Here is a 21,980-nt window from a genome sequence, read left to right as displayed (position 1 = left end):
AAGTATTATAAAAAGTTACCGGGAATCGTTATATTGATAATGATACTTTTATCAGGAATAACATTATAAACAAAAACACATGTTTTGAGATATGATTCCTCACGGACTGGAGGAAACGGCGTTAAGCAAAGTCCTCATCTACTTTCTTTTTGCTTAAAAAGCAAGATTGATTATATGATTATCCCTACTTTTAAATAAATGCGTGAATATGAGTATTACTTCTATAAGTTCCAAATATTATATGGATTTACAGTTGTAAGTTTTCGAGCTCCAGAATTCAAATCTTCTACATGAAAAGATTAATACTGCAATGTTATTCTGTAATACCTAATTGTATACAATTTTACATTTCAGAGATTTTGGAGAAGAATATGGGAAAACAGGAGTTGAAATGGATGAGAAAATGTTTAAATATGCTATTTGTCTGGCTCTAAAAATTATGTATGGTGATGTACGTGATTTTTTTTTCTTTTGTGCTTTAAAGTCATGCATGCAAATATTTAATATTAGAAATATAACGTCAAAAATGAAAAAAAAAAACCTCTAATATGCAGAATTTGAAAAATTATAATTCGTATTTAATTTGTATAGACCTAAACAGTAATCCATTGTAAGTACAACTTAAGCTTTACCTCCCAGTGAACTTTGTTTATGAGGTGTTGAAAAGGGAAAGTTCTGATTATGCCATTGTCAAGTGGATTTATATTTTACTGATACTGAATTTAATTTATATTACCCTTTACATACCGATTATATTTAATTTGAATCTGAGGAAGTTTTATCGTTATGTAAATTTAGACAGTCACCTAATGTGCTCAAATATGGATGTATTTCCTTCTCGTAAACAAAAAAAAAAAAAAAAAAAAAAAAAAGAAATCATTCAATCTTTTTGATTTTTAAGGACTTGTTAAATATAGTTTAATTTAATGTTAAATGAGTGGCACCTAAACGGTATAGAGATTAGTGTCGCTGACTGCCATGCCCAAAGGCCCGGTTTCAAATCCTGAGAAGACACTTATGCTTGTAAATGTATACTGTCGGTGCGGCTGTCTAAATATGTGGCAAGCCGAAAGTCCTCTCGTGTGGTTTGGTGGAAGGGGAGAGGGACCCTCGGACCCATCCTCCCCCGGGTGCTCTCCATCAAAATTGGGGGCGGAACTGAGCAAAATCACACTGTTACCTGTATGCTCAAGGCTAATTGCCAACAACAGGCGTATCTTACGCTCCTTGCCACGAGGAATTTCGTGGGTTTGGGTTGATGTTACTGTCAGACAAGTGAGCATAAGTAACAACAAAAATATTAAACAAGCATTACTTGAATACTATAAATAAATTGAACCTCTCATGGCAGTTACCTTAAGACAGCTACTTCTGTTTAAGAAGGCATAACAAAATAATAGTATTGAATTTTGCTGGTTGTGTTTTCAACGATAACCACCATAACAGATGACCATCTGTATAATCATCATTGCATATACTTTGTAGGCAATGCATAGGAGCATCTGAATTATACTGTTGTACTTACCTAGAGGTACAAGTCCTGATTTAAGCTAAGATTTAGATATAATATTAATTGGATTAAATAATAGCCAATCCAAGAGCTCTTGAACTTAACATTGGTTTATTTGCAATCTAAATGAAAGTGACCAAATTTTTTTCTTAATAATAGAAAAGAAAATTGTACAAAGAGGATAATGATGATATTAGGAATTTATGACGTGGTATGAATGAAATGCTATAACATGTTAATTTAATGCGATTTTAAACTGGAAATGTATAAGACCTGAAATGTTCATATCAGAACTACGCAGAGATATTAAATAATAATGAAAATACAAAATAAATATATTTAAAAATAACTTGAATTACAAGCATAACAGATTTCAGGAAACATCCATTATACAGCCTAATTGTTGAATATTCAGCCACAATTATTATGGTCTGTCAGGTGTTTCAGCAGCTTGGTTACAAACTTTTAGGAGAGATTATGTACACCTAGACAATGGAAAATCAAACAACAATGCATGGTCCAAAATGCTTTCCTAATGCTGTAGTGACAACACAAAACACAAGAAAGGAAGAACATGAAATGGGTGAAGAAACATGTTTATTATGCCTAGTACAGCAAAAATCAAGAAATAAGAACAAAAATTGACAATGATTGTCATCAAAGAAGGTTTTTGAAATTATGACTCCGGACCCTGATGCAGGTCTCGTATCTCCGGCATGTCGAAGATCTGATGTTCTGGCAAAATACCAGGCATGTCTTGGACTTTCCCAGCAACTGCTATGATGCATGCAACGCATTCCTCAGCACTTCTAATGGGGGTTTTGTACACCAGTGTCTTGACATACCCTTCAGAGGGATCAATGCAAATGAGGTCTGGTGATCTTGCTGGCCAATGCAACGAACCACTCCTGCCTATCATATGTTGAGGAAACATTTTGAACATAATTTCAAACACTTTCTTTGGTAATGATTGTCTGTTTTTGTTCTCATACTTTGGTTTCCACTGCGCTAAGTGTAATAAACGTATATTCTTGCCCTATTCATATCCTTTCTTTCTTGTGTTGTTATTAACATGCAGGAATGAAGTAATGGTAGCAGTTCTAATGTATGAGCAACACTTACTTTGGCAAAATTTATCAGAAAAGAAAGTATTTTAATTAAAATGATTTCATAGTTTTCCTCATCTCCGTGCAATTTTTGCTGCAATTGCTATTACATTAACGATTAGGAATGAGATACATTAATTTACAAAAATAAATAAATAATAATAATACAAGACTTCAGTGCTGATGCAATTATGTGTAACAAGTTAAAAAATGAAAGGAAATGTATTACAGTCAAAAGTCGTTAATCCGGACTCGTCAGGACTTTGGCGATTCCGGATTATCGATTTTTCCGGATTATAGATCATCAGTTTAAATCTCGTAAGATGGCATGCAGAAATTCTAAAATTAAAAATATGAAACCGTAATTTATGAAATGAAGAACAATTATAATCTAAAGGGTATCAAAATTTACAAAAAAAAGCTTCATATTTATTTGTTAACTTTAATAAACATTTCTTTCAATGTAAGTTGTTTAAGTTGCTTCGTTTTATGTGATAATACTTTTTCTTTAATTCTATAAACAGACATAATTTCTTGTTCAGTTACAAAGTTCTGCTGTTCAAGTCCCTTTAATTGCTATGCCGAGAATAACGACTAACTTGTCAATCGAAATTTTTTCGTTTTCACTAACCTCTCTGTCACATTCTTCATGTCTTTATCCATTTTTTGCAGCAATTCCACTTTTTGTTTGATGGTCATCGAAACATACTTTCGTTTTGTAGATCCTTTGCGAGCTCCAGCATCGGAAATTCTATTTGACATAATCGAAAGTTCAAGTTTACTTTTATAAAATTGCTCTTACAGTCTGCAAAAAATAATAAGGGATCCAATTCGAAGATTAAGGAACAATGCAATCATCAACATTAACTGAAATAGATAATTAGATAATTTTAGCTTATACCGTCCGTTATACATAAAACACGCACGCGAAAACGTATTTTGCACTTGCGCACACGCATATGCGCAGTCGTAAAAGGTCTTATGCGCACACGTAAATGCCTATGCGCATATGTCAACGCTGCGCATGCGCAGAAAGTTTTTAGCTTTGAGGTCCGGATTATAGATCATTCCGCATTATGGGTGTCCAAATTAACGACTTTTGACTGTAATAAGATAATTTGTCGTAGGAATATGACTAAGTACAATGAGATGCACAAAAAAATTCTTCCCCGCTTAGTTCCTTAAAAAGTTGTTTATTGTAATTCGATGTACTTAGATATACTAATGTAAATATATTGTTTGTATGAAGTAGAATGTACAATGAAAGATTTTTTAATTTATGTTCGAAGTAATTATGTTATATTAATCTGCCATAATCCAACATTTGTTAATAGGTTAATTTCTTTGTAATAATTGTATACCGTGTTTTTGTAATTGTATATTCAATACGTAAGTCTAGTATTAATGTAAAATTTCTATGTAAATGTCTTGTTAGGCTAGCATCCGACGCGGGCCAACTGAAAGCCCTACTGGGTACAGTAGTGCGGCGGAGCAATACCTGTAAAAGTCACTGACAAAGTTCTGGTGCTCCGTCCACTTTTCCCTGTCCCTGTGCATTGCTATGTGTTTTTTCATCGTCTAGGTGTACTTTATCTCTCATGAAAGTTTGTGATCAATTTTCTGAAACACCCTGTACATAAAAGGAAAATTTCTCACTTTTTTAAATTTCATTTTATATATTTACTTTTTTTTTTTTTTTTTTTTTAATTTAAAGGCATGACCAGTCTTTTTTTTTTTTTTTTTCTGTTGTATTTTAAATAATCATATTTTGGGGTTTTTTAAAACCATTTAATGTGTACTAATGATTCAGATGACAAGTTCCAAACAGGTATTATACTTATGAATTATACCAAAAGTTATGAACTGCTTTATAAAATGATATGCAGATATGCACTGCTTTATAAAAGTTTAGTGACCATCACTTTTATAAAAGTTTTTAATTTTTTAAAAGAAATATTTATAGGATTTTTAATTATATATATAAAAAGAGAAAATACTGTTTCTTTATGTGAAGATCAAATAAAAATTGACTTTACTTGTGAGAGAGCAAGGATAGTTTTGCAGGTTTGATTGCCTGTAAAGAACTATAGGTACTTTTCTGTTTCGCTGGTGCAAATCTTGCCAAGCAGTCTTTATTCACGACAACATAAAAGAATGTTAACAAATGTTCTAAGAATTTTTTATTTTGAAGGCATAAACATTTTAATATCATTTAAAATTCTGTAAAAAGACATTAGTTTAAGAATTTACTATGTTTTCATGGTACAACATCCCGATTTGCTGGTTCATATCACGTGGCTCCAAGTGATCTCATCTCACGTAAACTACGATAAATTACAATTCTAGCTGGAGCGCACCGAAGCCCAAAATAAGATGAGCTTCAGTACTTCTTTTCATAAAACTGAGCCACAATTTCAAGGAAAGAAAACTTAGAATTCTTAACGTTTTAGTTTAACAATAAGCAGATCTTACAATACTCTATTTCCCTAGAAATATGAGCTCATGAGAACATGAGATGTTTAAGTAAAGTCCCGTCACTCACATGCGGAAACCTTTCCCTTTAAGAAGGGCAATAAATTTGGGGGAGTTTGTTTAGGAACGCGTAAATTTCTTGCCATGAAATCGTATCTAGTGTATTCTTATCGATGGTTACAGTTAGTTATCCTTGCATGAAGGAAAATTTGTGTTCTTAAATGTGTGTTAAGTGACAGTGAGTACAATAAGAGTGAAATACTGAGATAAACTGCACAAGCACGTCCTATACATCGTCTTCCCACAGTATCCACTAATGTAACCAAATACGAGGGGGCAAAAAGCATAACCAGCAACTTTAAATTCATCCTTAGAAGTCAGATTCAGGACTCATTTTACCCCTGACACACATCCGCTTGATGGCCATAATTATATCAGCAAAGAGCCACGGTCAAAGAAAACGTTCTCTCTCACCGAGATTCCCCTCATTTTTTGTTTCCACACACTCATACCCTCATTCTGTTTCGCTCTCTTTTTAGCATTATCTGAATTTTCATCAGCTATATTTTAAGTATATTTAATTTTTGTGATGATAAAAGAACTTTTCCCCCCTACAATCAGAGCTTAAATTGCACTGGAGTTCACCAGATCCCGGCTCCGATGCTTCTTAGTTTTTGTAATAAATCATAATTCTAGCCGGATCGCACCGGAGCCCTGAAAAAGAAGGTTGTGACATTTCTTTTACATAATTGAATAACAAGTTGAGTTGAAATTTTATCTCGAAAATTTTATTTTTAGCAATAAAATTGTATTAAAAATTACTTATTAAATTTTAATTTATCTCTTTACATTTAATTTATTTTTAATTATTTAATTATATAATAATTATTGATTAAATAACAATATATAAACATTAACTAAATAGCTATTAATTAATTTGATAGTAATTAACTATTTAATTTTAAAATTATTAATGAGTTTAATAGTCATTTTATTTATTTATTTACTCTTGTTCCTCTTTGCTGACGGTTTTCCATAGGGCTCCGGCACTTCTAATTTTAGAAATTAAGCCCTGGTTAAATCTTAATATGGAATACAAGTTTAAATGCTAGAATTAGTTCAATTCATACAAATAGCTTACTTAGAAATTATGTAAAACCTCAGTGCTTAACTCTTTCGCATCGAAGTCGCCCGTTCATTCAGGCAACGGCAAACCGCCCCAATGCCTCGTTTATTTTTTACCTAGTTCTTTCCCCTTCACGTTAGTGCATGGCCCATTGGTTTCGTGAGTTGTTAAAAGACATGTCAATCATTCTTTTGAAGCAAATAAAGGAGAAATACAGAAAGCTATTGACGTTCGCAGGTGCAATCCGGCCCTAAGGTGAAACTGCACACTATGGAAGAAACAGCAGAAAAACCTCCAAGAGCAGCAAGGGGGAAAGGAAAACTATTTTAAGACAAATTCGTAAACACGGGCGTTTTCGATGTTTGTTGAAAACAGATTTGGTCGTCTCTCGATGCGAAAGAGTTAACTTCGTTAGTGCATTCTCATTAGAATTGATGGATTTAAACCTTGACTTTGCCTTTTCTATATTTTCGCCTTTGGGTGAGCAGTGTGATTGCATCCTAATTGACTTAATTATTGCGAATGGCCTTAGGCCATGAAATTGAACTATCTGATAAAAATTCTATGTAATTGTATGCCAGTATTGAAAGAAACTTATCAATCTGATAAGAAATGGCTGCGACTTGTTTTGAAAATGAGGCGTAAAAGGTTACCAGCGAAGATATTCCGTTTGGCATCGGTTGTGCTATTTTTGGCGACTTTATCGCCTGCGCCACAAAATGGAAAAGTACCGAACTATACAACAGGAAATGTATCAGTATAAACAGGCAAACATACCATCATACTTCAAAACTTTTGCATCAGTCACAGTAAATGGAAAACCTCTTTTATCTAGTGATGACATTCAGGTTGATACACAGAGAATAGATAGAATTTGATAGATACAAACCCTCTGTTTTTCCTAAACCTTTTTATAACTAAAGGGAGTAGATTGTTGATATAATCTGTCACCACCTAATCTTCAACAACTTAGCTTAATGTGTCATCACCTAAACCTGTTCATTATCTTCCAATTTTTAAAGGTGAAACTACATTATATGTTTTATTTCTATTTATTTTGGGTTGTATAGTAATCATATCATTCCTGTGTGTAGTAGCAAGTGAAATTAGTATTATTTTAGGTTTTGTGCCATATGATTTTTTTTTTTTTTTTGATTGGAGATGACAAGTGCCAAGCAGGTGTTATACTTAACACTAAGAATTGTTTTCCATATAAATTAATATTGCATGCTTGCTTGCTTTAAGCCTGTTCATATGACAGAAATTTTCACAGGAATGTGGCAGTTTCATAAAATAAGAGGAAAATGCGTGATATGCTTTTTTTCCATAAAAGTTTAGTTTTAAATTCATAGATATTAAATATATTATAGGAAATGGAAGTAACAGATTTGAATTTTAAAAAATTAGGTAAAGCTCTGTCGTAAATTGACACTGGTTAACCCAGATAGTCCTGAATTGAATAATTTTGCAGCTGAGTGGTAAAGTCGCTGAACACTGGTAGTTTGGTTCAGAGTTTGAAACTTAATGAATCATCTGGCTGCATGGGCGCTTTCGTGGTTTTCTCCATGTGTATAGTATATATGATAATTCTCTCTAATAAAATCATTCATAGAGGCATTCCCTTGCATGGGCAGATAATTACAATTTGCTTGACAAAATTAAGTAGGCCTACCATTGGCTGAGTCACTGAACTCTGGTAGTTCAGTCCGAGCTTCGAATCCTGCAAGCAGTCTAGCTGCATGGGTATTTTCATGGTTTTTCCCATCTGAAATGTATATACCAGCCTGTTTTGTTTAGAAAGTCCTACACAAAAGCATCCCTCCCATTAGGCAGATAGCCCAGTGAAGAAGAAGAGGTGACTGAGATAAAAATGCTTTGCCATAATCAAGTAAACTAAACCAAAACAGATTGAATAAATTTGAGAATTTTTCAAGAATTGTAGAAGGTACCAATTTAGTAGAAGAAGGGAGCAAGAGAATGCCATGAAACCCTTTCAGAATGAAGATAATTTTGTATAAAATCGAGTAACTTTCAGAACCTTGATGAATAATTTTATATCATCTACATCTTCACGAAAGGAACAGATTTGCCACAGAATGTATGCAGTTAAATGTCCAATATTTTGTTGATGGAGCTTCCTGTATTTAAATTTTATTATACGTTTTCATATGTACTTCTGTTTGTCATGTAGGTAGCAGGGTTTTATGATTTAGAATTCATACACATTTTAACATTGAAATTAACTTTTCATAAATTGTCTTGGATGATATTGAATCTTCTACAATAAATGTTTCTTGACTCGAGTTTTTAGCAACATTAACAAAACTCTAAATAAAATACCATACCTGAAAATTATTAAATACAGGAGAAGCTTTTGAAGTAATACATGGGAATGGATGTAGAAGGAATGATCGTATGCCATGATTATCAGGAGTTTATCACAATTCTGAATGAAGTATTAGAATGATTGGATGTAGGAAGTATTAAGAGATTTTTAATTAAAACAATGAATGAGATTTTTTTTTTTCTTTGAAAACAGCTAAGTGATCCTCTTCTATAACTTAAACTTTTGAAGCAAAGGTTTCATGTTCAGAAGAGGCATTCAAAATTTATTGCAGCTGTACAAAGAATTATACAGATATTGAAAAAAAGAAACAAAACTCAAGAACGTTTCTTTTTCCTCTCCATTAATAACATAAGTACTTATCAACATTTTTACTGCATTAACTTTGGTTGTTTAACCCAATTAATATTTCAAACTTCTACATTCTTTTTGTTTGTTTTTTAATTAATTTAGAAAGAAATATTCAAACTCCATATAAATACCTTATATTATATTAAACTCATTATTTAATATGGCTTCCTAGTCATGCGATATTATGTATCACTGCACAAATCTATCCCCATGACAGTCAGGGACTTCTGCATTTAGTAATCTAATTATTTTTTATCGGTAGAAAAACTTTCATTCTAAAATATTTGTTTTTTAATACACCATTTCTGTCATTGCATAAAGTACTTCAAATTCGATTACTGAAAGTAAAGGTGGAATAAAAATTATAATTTAGAAAAATTTTAAATGCACTAAACATATATGGAGCAAGTTTGTTTTGAAAATAACTAAACATCTTTTTTTTTTTTTTTTTTTTTTTAAAGTTCTCTGTTGTGTAATTTTTCAACTCTTCATAAAATAAAATATTAATTTACAAGATAACACATTTTATGCAAGTCTTGTAGAGTCATTTCTTTCATGCTGTAAATAAATCATGTAGTAATTTAAGGGGTTACATGGGTTTCATCCGAGTAAAAACTGCGTATTTTCAAGATTTTTTTTCATATAATAAATGAAATATTTAATTCAATTTTTTATTATGTTAAAGGCACACATTTAATAAACAATTTCTGAAATTTTAGAAAAAAATATTAAAGACTCCGCCATTGTGACGTCATTCCCGGCGAGCCCTCGGAAAAAAGGTGCATTCGCGTTGACAGCAGAACTCCTAGCAGAATCATCTGAAGTGGGAAAAAAAAAAAAAAAAAAAAAAAAAAATATTGAAAATTAAATGTTTGACAGCGGTTTTTACATAAAAATGCAAAATTCAATAAAAATTTCGTGGCAATATGAAAAAAAAAAAAAAAAAAAAAAAATCCTTCGTCCAAGTCCTTGTAAATTGTATCTCGAAGACCTGTTTAAAATTTCATCGAGATTGGTGGAGTAGTCTTCGAGAAATCTTGACAACCGACTTTAAAAACATAGTTTTGAGAAAAACGCGTTTAAAGTTTTGAGTGACCACAAAATTTCTTGCATCCGGCAAGCCCTAAACCCAATAATCTCATGACAAAAATAAACCGCCTATTTAGTTCATACATTCTGTCAATTTTTTGACAAGATAAAATATATTTCGGCTCACATCGTTCACATGCTACCTCAATTTTAAATCCCAGACCGAATTTCGAGCATTGTTTAAAGTTTACTTTTCCATTACACAATTTTTCTTCACCTTCACTTTCAATGACGTTTGAACACCGCACAAAATACGACAGCGATGAAAAAACAAGATAAAAATCGATGGTGGAATACTGGAGCGTGGCTTCCTCTGGCACGTGCTCTTTATTTTCACCTTTCAAATTTTGCTGATGTGCTCATGAAAGAATCATCATGCTGCTCAGGATTTTTAGGATTGAACGACTGGGTTTCTTGGATCTACGAGCACCGCCACTAATTGAGATCTTGAAACTTTGGGCATTTTTAAATATAATTTACTTTGGACACTTATAACCTCAAAATAAACCTCGTGGCTCAACAAGTGATCACCAAATGAAGTATTTCAACTAGTTGCCCTTAGAAAAAGAGAAAAGTAGCCATAAAGGACAAATGAACAAGCAGGCGAGCAGCTGCTCTTTTATAACTGCGGCAAGCGGAGCCCAGGTAGCTTTGAGCGCGCCACTTCAAAAGGCTGTATCTCCGAAACTATTACTAGGATCAACTTCAAATTTTCGGACAATATTCGAGAGATGTTGTAGATTTTAATAAGAAAAAAAATCGATTTTTTGAACCCGTGAAACCCATGTAACCCCTTAAGCATCTAAGCCTCAGTATTAAGAATTGAAGTGCATTATTTTCTAGAAATCAGCATAATAACTACAGTATACTGCACTTGTCCAAGCTATGCAATAGGACACAGTTAACCCGCGAGAATGTTACAAAAACGTAATACAAAAATTTCTCCTTTTGGTGAAATTTTTCGACCTTCTCAGTAGGTGCGTTTAAGGTCAAGTACTTGTCATTCACAAGCCTTTCCGGAATTTAACCCTTCATCTTATCTCAGAAACTGAGTAACTGGGCTTCTCAAGCCTGAGGCGCGCTCTCGTATTGTCATTTAAAATTGTGAAAGAGATCAGGCAGTTGCAAAAAGGTCTTGCTATTTGAGTTATGACGATGAAATGAAAAGACTACAGAAACTATTAACCAAAGTGTCGACTGATAAAGATACAATTAATGAAGAGGACGAAGAAATAGTTGGTGAAGAACAGTTTAGTGATCCCCAATCGAATTCTGAAGAGGCATTAGACTCAAGCCATGAATCTAGTAATGAATTAAGTAATTTTGTGTCCGTCAGCGAATTGTTATCATGGCAAATATAATGTGACAAAATGGAATAAAAAAGAACCAAGACTTGCTGTGAGAACTCTTGCTCACAACATTGTGAGAAAATTGCTCGGAAATGTTTGTGAAGCAAAATTTGTATCCTCCCTTATGAATTCTTGGCAACTGCTTATGGATAAAATAATAGTAAAAATTCTAGTAGTTTGTGCGAACATTTATATCGAATCCATTGCCGTCAAATTCGGAAGATAGAGGGATGCTCGATCCACAACTATTACAGCATTTTTCTGTCTTCTTTATTTTGGTGGACTCCACAAGGCTTCTCACGTAAATGTTCTCTACTTTTGGGTGACAGATGAAACAGTGCTTGATATTTTTCATCGAACAATGTCTAACAAACGTTTTTTATTTGTAATGAGATGTTTGTTTGATGACATAAGAAATCGCCCTTCTAGAAGGGAGATAAATAAAATGGGTCCGATAATATATGCCTTTAAAAAGTTCGTTGAAAATTGCAAAAAAGTTTACAGTCTTTGAGTAGCGGACTGGAAATTACAAATTTGAAAAATGTTTATGGTAAACACAGCACGATTATTTGCAAAAAAATGTGAAACGCAAGTTTTATTTTTAAATTATTGCTGTAAAAATTTAATATTGCATAAATTATTAGTAAATTTCATTTGCGCTCGACATCAGTTTAATTTTTGTTGTTAATGATAAATAAGTTCAGCCTTAAAATTGTTTAAAATACAATTTTATTAGACTTATTAAATTAAAAGTATATTTTTACATTTTATACACTCTTTTTTTATAATTTAAATGTTTTTCTTCAATTAAACAAGCAATTTTATTTTTGTTTTGTTAAGAAATAACGCTTCGGGCCTACGGAGCCCGACGCGCGTCCTCGCGTAGCTAAAAGTAGCGCGCGTCTTCGCGGGTTAAAAATATAGTATAAATTCATTTAGCCAACATTATGTTTTATTAGGCATGCCTTCAAAAACCTAAGTCATACTAGAAATTATTTATTATTTCAATGTTTTTTAACTAAGTGTTATTGCAACAACTGATTTTTAAGCGATTTAGAAACACTTTGAAAATTTCACTATATCATTTCAACAAATTTGAAGACTTCGAAGAATTGCTGAGAAAAAGCAAATGTCAACTGACTAAAGCTACTGGAAATAATTATACTATACGTGAACCTGAGCAAACAGAGAAAATCATCTGTAGGAAAATCTGCTGAAATAGTTTTAATGTGAATAAAATAGCCAATTAAGATAATGGTTGCTGACACCTTATTGCTTTTATGTTAGTACAACATAGCTACAATCAAGAGAACTGCCGGAAAATAATCACATTAACAATTTTTGTAACTAATTTGCTATGTTACAAAAGACATTCTGTTGAGTATTAATTTATTTAATATCCAATGGAATGTACTTCTTTTCTGCTGTATAACTTTAATATATTATACAGTCAAAAGTCGTTAATCCGGACTCGTCGGGACTTCGGCGATTCCGGATTATCGATTTTTCCGGATTATAGATCATCAGTTTAAATCTCGTAAGATGGCGTGCAGAAATTCTAAAATTAAAAATATGAAACCGTAATTTATGAAATAAAGAACAATTATGATCTAAAGGGTATCAAAATTTACAAAAAAAAAAAAAAAAAAAAAAAAAAGCTTAATATTTATTTGTTTACTTTATGAAACATTTCTTTCAATGTAAGTTGTTTAAGTTGCTTCGTTTTATGTGATAATACTTTCTCTTTAATTCTATAAACAGACATAATTTCTTGTTCAGTTACAAAGTTCCGCTGTTCGAGTCCCGTAATTGCTGTGCCGAGAATACCGACTAACTTGTCAATCGAATTTTTTTCGTTTTCACTAACCTCTCTGTCACCTTCTTCATGTCTTTATCCATTTTTTGAAGCAATTCCACTTTTTGTTTGATGGACATCGAAACATACTTTCGTTTTGTAGATCCTTTGGGAGCTCCAGCATCGGAAATTCTATTTGACATAATCGAAAGTTCAAGTTTACTTTTATAAAATTGCTCTTACAGTCTGCAAAAAATAATAAGGGATCCAATTCGAAGATTAAGGAACAACGTAATCATCAACATTAACTGAAATAGATAATTAGATAATTTTAGCTTATACCGTCCGTTATACATAAAACACGCACGCGGAAACGTATTCTGCACTTGCGCACACGGCGCAGTCGTAAAGGTCTTACGGGCATGTGTCAACGCGGCGCATGCGCAGAAAGTTATTAGCTTTGAGGTCCGGATTATAGATCATTCCGGGTTATGGGTGTCCGAATTAACGACTTTTGACTGTATACTAATAGTCCTTTGTTTTTAGATCTTTGACATGATTTTATAATTGTAGGTTTCGAAAGATTAAATTACATCATGATATCAATATGCAGTAATTATGTCGGTCTTTAATTGCACTAAATTTGTAGCAAAATTTTGCCTTTTATTCAGCAAATGTACTTTATAATTAATCTTGAGTTGTTAAATGTTATCATTCACTCTCCAGTCCTCTTATGTTGAATAAGTGGAATTCTGCAAAACTGTTTGTTTGTGCATATATTGTTGGTAAGAGAACAATTAAAAGAAACTCTGATTTAATGGTTCTCATTGATAATTTTTAATTCCTTGTTCTTTTATGCAAATCTTAACTGAATATGTTAAACTATATCAACTAGCCAATTTACTTCCTTTATATATATATATATATATATATATTTATAAAATCTAGACGAATTTATAGTTAAAACTAGTTACAAATTAAATATTCCAAATTCTACCTTTATGGCTTGGAAACATGAAGTATTAGAAGAATTCAACCGAAGAATTCGAAGGATTGAATTTAATAGAGATTTACTGTGGAATATTCTCATTCCTTTACTGCAAGATTTGAAACAAAAGTTCGTAATAACCAAAATTGACAACGCCAATAATAATTTTAGCATAATATGAAAAATTTTTTATGTCTCATTAATTAATACTGAACTGAATAATGCCATTACTTACAAACTCACCAATGTACAAGAAAATGTTATTGCAAAAAAGCTAAAAGCATTTCATAAGAAACTCCAAATTTCACAACCATCTAACTACAGTAGATTAGCAAATCTATATGATCTCCCAAAATTTCATAAATCACCACTCAAATTTAGATTTATTGCTAATGGTACAAATAATTATAAAAAGAATATAGATTACATATTTGCAATTAAACTTAAAAAAAAATCTGTAATTTAATCCAACAACTTGTTAAAAACAACACAACTATAATTGGATTATTTATAATAATGCTCCAGTTCTCAGCAGATTGGAAAGTTTAGAAATCAAGAACATTGACTCCTGTGACTTTGAGAACCTTTATACTTCTCTACCATTAGAAGAAATTTTTACTAGTTTAATGGAACTCCCACAACTTTTTCCTGACATACTTGACATCCTTTGTATTGAAAGATGGAATACTTATCTGAATTGTGCATTATTTAATAACTATGGTAAATTCAATAATAAGATCTTTCAGCAAGTGAGAGGAATTCCTATGGGAGCAAACAGTTCTACACAAATATGTAACCTATTTCTTTTTACTTATGAATATAAATTCTAACTAAGTTTAAATAAGAATGAATTAAAGCTATTTGTACATACATTTAGATACATAAATGATATTATAACTTTCAATAATAATTCTGCTTTTGAGCAATTCAAAATTTACCCAAATAGTTTAACACTTAATAAAACGATTACAAATCAAGATACTATTGAATACCTAGACCTGCTAATTATTAAACACAGTTAATTAATTTAGTTATAGTGTGCTATATTAGTCGGTTCTGGTGTTTAAACTTACATTCTAAACTAGAAATTTTTACCAGTGAGAGCAATTAAAACGCAACTTTATAATATTAATAATATATTTTAATCAAATTAAAAGAAACAATATATATAGATAATCAATTTTAGTTTTTAAACTAATCTAATGGGATGGATGAATTTGATGATTTTTAACAAGTGTGTTGATATCAGGTTCAATTTTACTCATAAACAGTCGTAAGTCGCCGCGTTTGGTAACTTACAAATGATTTCTCTTTTTAATAAGCAGCGTTGTCACAGCGCTAAATTCACGTTCACACAAATATGACGATGGGAATGATATCAAAAATTGTTGAACGATCGACCATAATCCAGGGTACAACTGCGGAATTGACTTTTGTAGCCAAAATTGTTGGTAGCCATTTTTAAATTTGCTTTTTATTTCCTCATTCGTTGTCAGTTCTATAAGTTCTTCCAGCTGGGGTGATATTGCTATGTTGACTTTTGAAAAAGGATCTAACACCCAGTCTGGTATTTCCAATTTCAAAATGTCCTGGAATCTTTCAATGAAATCACCGTGAAGGTTTTCCAAATGTTGGCAGTAGACGAGCAAGTCCTCGTTGTTGCAGTATACTGATAAATTGGGAAAATTATGGAACTCACGTCTGCCGATATTCTTCTTGTGTAAGAGCAGCTTGGCTACGAAAGCAGCGACGATATTTTTTGTTTTTTTTAAGTTCAAGTCATCGCTTTGAAGTTGGAGATTCATATCATTAAACAATGTATAAAGGTCTGTCAGGTATGCGATATCATTCTTTGATGTGATGAGGTTTTCGCGCAATGCTGTGTCTTTGATTTCCAAGAACTCAACAGATTGTAAAAACGAGTCAGACAATTTCCTTTTGATAGCCAACGTACTTCTGTGTGAAAGATCAATCTGTTGAAATCTTCATCATTAGCAACACAAAGCTGATTAAATAATCTAAAGAGTATTTTAAGATAATTTAAAGAGTTGTTTCGGATTATATTGACTGCTCTGATGACATGTTGCAATGATTGAAACAGTCGTTCACTTAAATTTCTAACTAAATGCTGTCGATGTATAACGCAATGTACAGCAATCACATCAGGAATTTTGTTTTTTAAGTACGACATAAAGCCTTTTTGAGACCCTGTCATAGCTGGAGCACCATCTGTAGCAGCTGATATAATATTCTTTAAGGGAATTCCTTTTTCATCACAAAACTTTTCCAGTGTTTTAAATATGGTTTCTCCTTTTGTGTCTGTCTCTAAATTTCTAGCAAATAAAAGTTCTTGACATATTTTTTCATCTTTAATGAACCTCATGTAAGACAACAACAATGCTTCATTAGTTGGTAAAGTGGACTCATCCAACTGAATTGAAAATTGACTAGTCTTCATATGATTGTACAATGGCTCTTCAATGTTTTCAGCCATTTCATCAATTCGTCTTTGCACAGAATTATTGCTCAAAGGAATTTTTCGAATTATATCTGCCGCCGTTTTATGGAGCACAGTAGTTATAACTTCTTTTATCGCCGGCAAAATTAACGTTTCTCCGATGGTGTGTGGTTTACCTGTTTGAGCAATTAACAGAGAGATATTGTATGAAGCTCGAAGTCCGTCATCGTCTTGCTTAGCAGCCATCGAAAAAAGTTTCGATACACTTGGCTGAGCATTATGCTTCTTTTCTAGATCTTGAAAATAGGCTACATTTTTGTCCTTATCTGAATGCATTTTATTTAAATGATCTTGAAGTCTTGAAGGCTTCATCGCTTCATTTGAAAATGTTTTTGAACAAAGAAGGCACAAAGGCAAAGATGGGTTTGTCGAATTTTCTATGAATCCATATTTAATATATTCTGCACTGTATTGCCGTTTCTTCTTTTTTGCTTACAACATTTTTTTTTCAAAAATATGTAAATAAAGTGTTAAACTTAAATACTCGTTTAAAGATAGCGCGTGAAACCACTAATGAAAATATAAGAAAAATTACGAGCTTTTATATAGGATTTAAATACAGCAAGCACCGACAGGAATAAGACAACACGGACAAACTCGTTTATCTCTTTCGAGGCTCAATCGTACTGAGCAAGTTAGGACAAGTATCGATGAACCAGCCGATTGCTACCACGTACAGTCCATTTTCGTATTGCAAAACCGCCACCTGTCGACGATTCTATTCTGAAAAGGGGCGATACGCTGAGATGGACTTTTTCCTCAGACCGGTTTTTCAGAAGCACGGAAGCACGCATGTTAAGTAAACATTTCTCTTTTGTCTCAACCACGGAGTATAATGAAGGAGGTGAAACTGCCTAGTAGAAAAACGGTCCTAAAATGTTGCGTTCACTAGATGGCGCTGTTGTTCCATCTTAGTAGTTCCAAATGTAAACATTTTTTGAGTAGCCAGGCAGCGAAGCTTACTACCGAATGAAAAAATGTTTATGTTTTTAATGTCATGGATTGCGTTATTATCAACGTTATAATATTCTGCTCACTAATGATTGTATTTTATTCCTCAAATTATAAAATTAATATACAGCTTTCATGCTGTAAGGCTTGTAGTACTTTTTATGAATGATTAATTTAATGATTATTTTTCAGTCCTTCCCCCTTAGAAAAATAATCATATTACTAGTAATAATACTTGCTGTATATATGTTAAATTTAATTAGAATAGTTTCTTCGCGTCTCTCATTTTGTAAAATGCTTAGATACACAGCTTGATATAAAATGTGTCGAAATTTTAATGAAGCTTATAGAATTTTTTGCTTCAGTCAGTAAATTTTCTGTACTATCATAATAAGTTATTCTTTTTCATGAATCAGATGTCAGTTTTGATTTTGATATTTTTATCGTTTTCTGTTAAAAATTTCCATATCTTTGTTATTTGAGAAGTATGTTTCAAATTGATTTCAAAACATTTTAAAATAGAATTCGGATTTGAATTCAGTTAAGTATTCTGAACGCTTGGTTATGCTGAACTATATTATTCATAATTAAATATAAAGAGTAAGAAATATTGACTGTTTATACTCCGTGGTCTCAACCCTATTTTGATGAAGTCGAAGCAGACCTGACGCATGCGTAAAAGCGCTGAAGGTTTCTCCAAACGAAAACGGACAGTACGTCTACGGAGCACATCATAAGTGCACCGGCTCCCACAGTTAGTCTTTCCCCCCCGGAATGTTTGCCACATTTGGCGATGCATGCATTTACACAGCTGTATGCTTTTCGACATTTTACAACGTATGCGCATACGGCGTGCGGGCTATCCTACGAAATCTATGTTAAGTATTTTAAGTTTTTATACCATCATACAGGGTAGAAATATAAACTAAGTATTCGTTATTGTGTAGTAGGTAGGTTTTAATTCTAGTGAAATTAAAAATATAAAGTAAATGAAATTACAAATCTACCATCGCCCCTAACCCACGTCAACGCCCCCCATTTTTTTCTGGGCCCCTTAACGCCCCCCTCTAGGTCTCAAACGCCCACAAGGCGGCATTATCGCCCACTTTGGGAAAGACTGCATTAAACTTTAGCTGGAGGGTAATGAAGGATATAGAAGAGTAAAGGAATTATCTTGTAAATTTTTATTGTAAATAAGTATATTTAATCAATACTGGATTCTTTCCTTTTACTAATAAAGGGCCAACTCTTTTCAAAAGTCTCAATTATAGCCCGAATTGAGTGAAGATTTTAATCTTCTTCTAATTTTCCATGCTTTAGCCAGCATTTAGTAAAGTTTTGATATACCAGTTGGAATCAAGTTTATTAAAACTTTCAATTTTTTCTTTCTTTAAATTTTGCTTTTAATAAACATTTTTTAAGGAATTTATGGGAAATTTCTAGGAATTTTCTTTTTTAACTTACATTTAATTTAATGAATAAAATTTTTTTTAAGGAATTCAATTTAATAAATAAAAAATTTGGGGAGGGGAATTTTTTTAAGACATTATGAGACTTTTTTTAATTTAAATTTTAAATTTTACTTTAAAACATTTCAGTTTTACTTAATTACTTTTTAATTTGCAATTTTCACTTAACGTAATTATTTGCATTATTTACACAATTTGGCAACACATATTTAACATTACAAACAAGTTTACATTTATTAATTCACAATAACCACTTAACTCTACTTTACTTCAATTAGAGTACTCTTTTTATGATATTTGCAGAGCAAACATACATCTCTTGATTGGTTCAGCTACTAAACTCCCTACCATAAATAGTTGGTCAGTTTAAATTAAAACTCGAATTACTTACGTTTAGGATAGTCTTTAATTTTTCTAGATTTATATTATTTAAATATTTTAATATTAAAGTTTACATAATTTTTAATAAAACATCATAGCAGCTTGGCACTCAACTTTACTTACCTAAGCGCCATCTATATAATTTGCAGAACACACTTTCATCACTTAGGAAATACTTTTGCAGGCCCCCATTGCTAATATGGTAGGGAAGTTAGAATTAAAACTTACTACATTTACTTGCTTTTAAGTATTTTTCTGTAGTATTTAATAAAAAAGTATTTCTTAAAAAATACATAACCTGAAAAGGTATTTCTAAAAATAGAGAAAACAAACAGCAGAGCAAAAATACGATGCTTTTTATTTGGAATTACAAACTATAGCTTTCTTTGAACGACGGTATCGCGAAGCACGATCTCCTGATGACGACAACACTCACTGTTGCCAGAACTTATCTAAACTATGTATTATATTATTATTATTATTAACATACTTTAATACTTCCCCTTGTAAAAAAAAAAATAATAATAAATTAAAAAAAAAAAAAAAAAAGTCACATCTTATCACAAAGAATTAACAGTCTCGGTTTAAATAAAGGTTTAGTCATTACGTCAGCAACTTGCGCTTCTGTAGGTACCTGCTGCACAATGATTTCCTTTTCTAGAACTTTCTCTCGTATGAAAAAGTGCTTGATATCAATGTGTTTTGTGCGTCGATGAAACTCCGGGTTTTGTGACAGTCTCACTGCAGCGGCATTGTCTACTTGAATTACTGGAGTTTCACGTAACTTGGTTACATCACTAAATAGTCGCTTTAACCAAATTACTTCTCTAGAACATTCACTAGCTGCAATTACTTCTGCTTCAGTCGTCGAAGTTGCAGCAACTGATTGCCTTTGGCTAATCCATGATATAGCTCCACCACTATATAATATCACTACTCCACTCGTTGATTTTCCTGTTTCTTGACAGCCTCCAAAATCTGCATCACTATAGCATTCTAGAATTCCTGGTTTGTATTTATTCTTGTATGTAACACCTTTAGTTAGAGAACCTGCTATGTATCTGAATACACGTTTCACTTTTTTCCAATCATCTTTCGAAGGATTTTCTAGGTAACGTGATAGAATGCCAACACAGTAAGCTAAATCTGGTCTTGTGCCTAACATAAGATACATTAAAGCTCCTACAGCTTCTCTATAAGGAAAAATTTCTCTGTTTGATTTATCTTCCTTTTTCTTTTCAGTTAGACCTTCCTTCAGGATAGGAGTTGACACTGGCTTGCAATCTTCCATCCCAAATTTTTGAAGAATTTTTCTTGCATAAGCTTGCTGACTAATTTTAATACTTCCATCTTCAAGATGTTTAATTTCAAGTCCAAGAAAGTATACTGCTGGTTTAGTTGTGATTCTGAATCTCGACTTCAATTCTCTGAGAAATTTTTCATTCTTGTAGATCTGTTGATGCTACTAAACCATCATCTACATATAAACATATGATTAGCTTCTTGCCGTTATTGTTTCTTATATATAAGCATGGATCAGCTTCACTTGTCTTGAAGCCCAGCTGTGACACAAAATCTCCAAAATATTTATTCCAGCAGCGTGATGATTGTGTAAGTCCATACAAACTGCGTTTCAACTTACAGACTTTTTTCGAACCGTCACTATATCCTTCTGGTTGCTGCATGTATATAGATTCTTCAAGTTTTCCATATAAGAATGCTGAACCGACATCAAACTGAGAAAGATGCATTTTCTCATTGGCTGCGATGCTCAAAACTGAACGAATAGTTCCTAACTTTGTTACTGGACTAAATGTTTGATCATAATCAACTCCAAAATGTTGAGTACATCCTTTGGCAACAAGTCTAGCCTTGAATTTATCAATAGATCCATCAGGATTCCTTTTGATCTTATAAACCCACTTGCATGGTATAGCTTTAGCATCTTTTGGTAATTTTTCTAAACTCCATGTTTCATTCTCTATCAATGATTTCATCTCTGAATCCATAGCTTCTTTCCAATTAACACTTTGCTTACAGTTGATCGCTTCTTCATAAGATTCGGGCTCTTTAGAATCAATAATAAAAGCTTCACTTATCATTATATAATCTTCAAAACGCTTTGGCTTTCTCAAGTCAGCTCTATCTCTTAGGTATCTTGGCTGTGCATTATTTTGCAAATTAATATCTTCACATTCTTCTCTTTCAGAATGTTCTTCTGATATATTTCCAGATATTTCTTTGTTGTATTCTTTTTCTGAATTTTGTTGATGTTCAGAGCCAGAAATTAGGCTATCTTGATCTTGAATAGGTAACTGCACCCTTTCTTCACAATTTGTGAGCTTTTCGTTAAATATAACATCCCGTGAACAGATCACACTATTGGTTTCTTTGATCCATAGTCGGTATCTTTCGTCTCCATCATAACCAATTAAATAAGCTTTTGTAGCCTTATTATCCATTTTCCTTCTTTGTTTAGGAATATGGGCATAACACACAGATCCTACTATATGAAGATGCTTAATTCGAGG

General features: G+C 32.3%; 1 protein-coding gene across 1 annotated transcript in view; it reads left to right on the top strand.

The window, feature by feature from the left end:
* The first annotated feature begins 67 nt into the window (after nucleotides 1-67).
* Nucleotides 68-21,980, top strand: part of Rpp14a (Ribonuclease P/MRP subunit p14 a) — a 35,417-nt gene continuing 13,504 nt past the window's right edge. The window contains exons 1-2 of the mRNA XM_085817198.1: nucleotides 68-255; nucleotides 355-451. Coding sequence (XP_085673324.1) covers nucleotides 209-255; nucleotides 355-451 — 144 coding nt within the window. The 5' untranslated portion in view covers nucleotides 68-208. The remainder of the gene's footprint in view (nucleotides 256-354; nucleotides 452-21,980) is intronic.

The sequence above is a fragment of the Stegodyphus dumicola genome, chromosome 5, assembly GCF_044657685.1.
Source record: "Stegodyphus dumicola isolate Sdum_Otavi_A_Nest chromosome 5, ASM4465768v1".
Classification (NCBI taxonomy): Eukaryota; Metazoa; Arthropoda; class Arachnida; order Araneae; family Eresidae; genus Stegodyphus; species Stegodyphus dumicola.
This window is presented reverse-complemented; position numbering and strand designations above follow the sequence as displayed.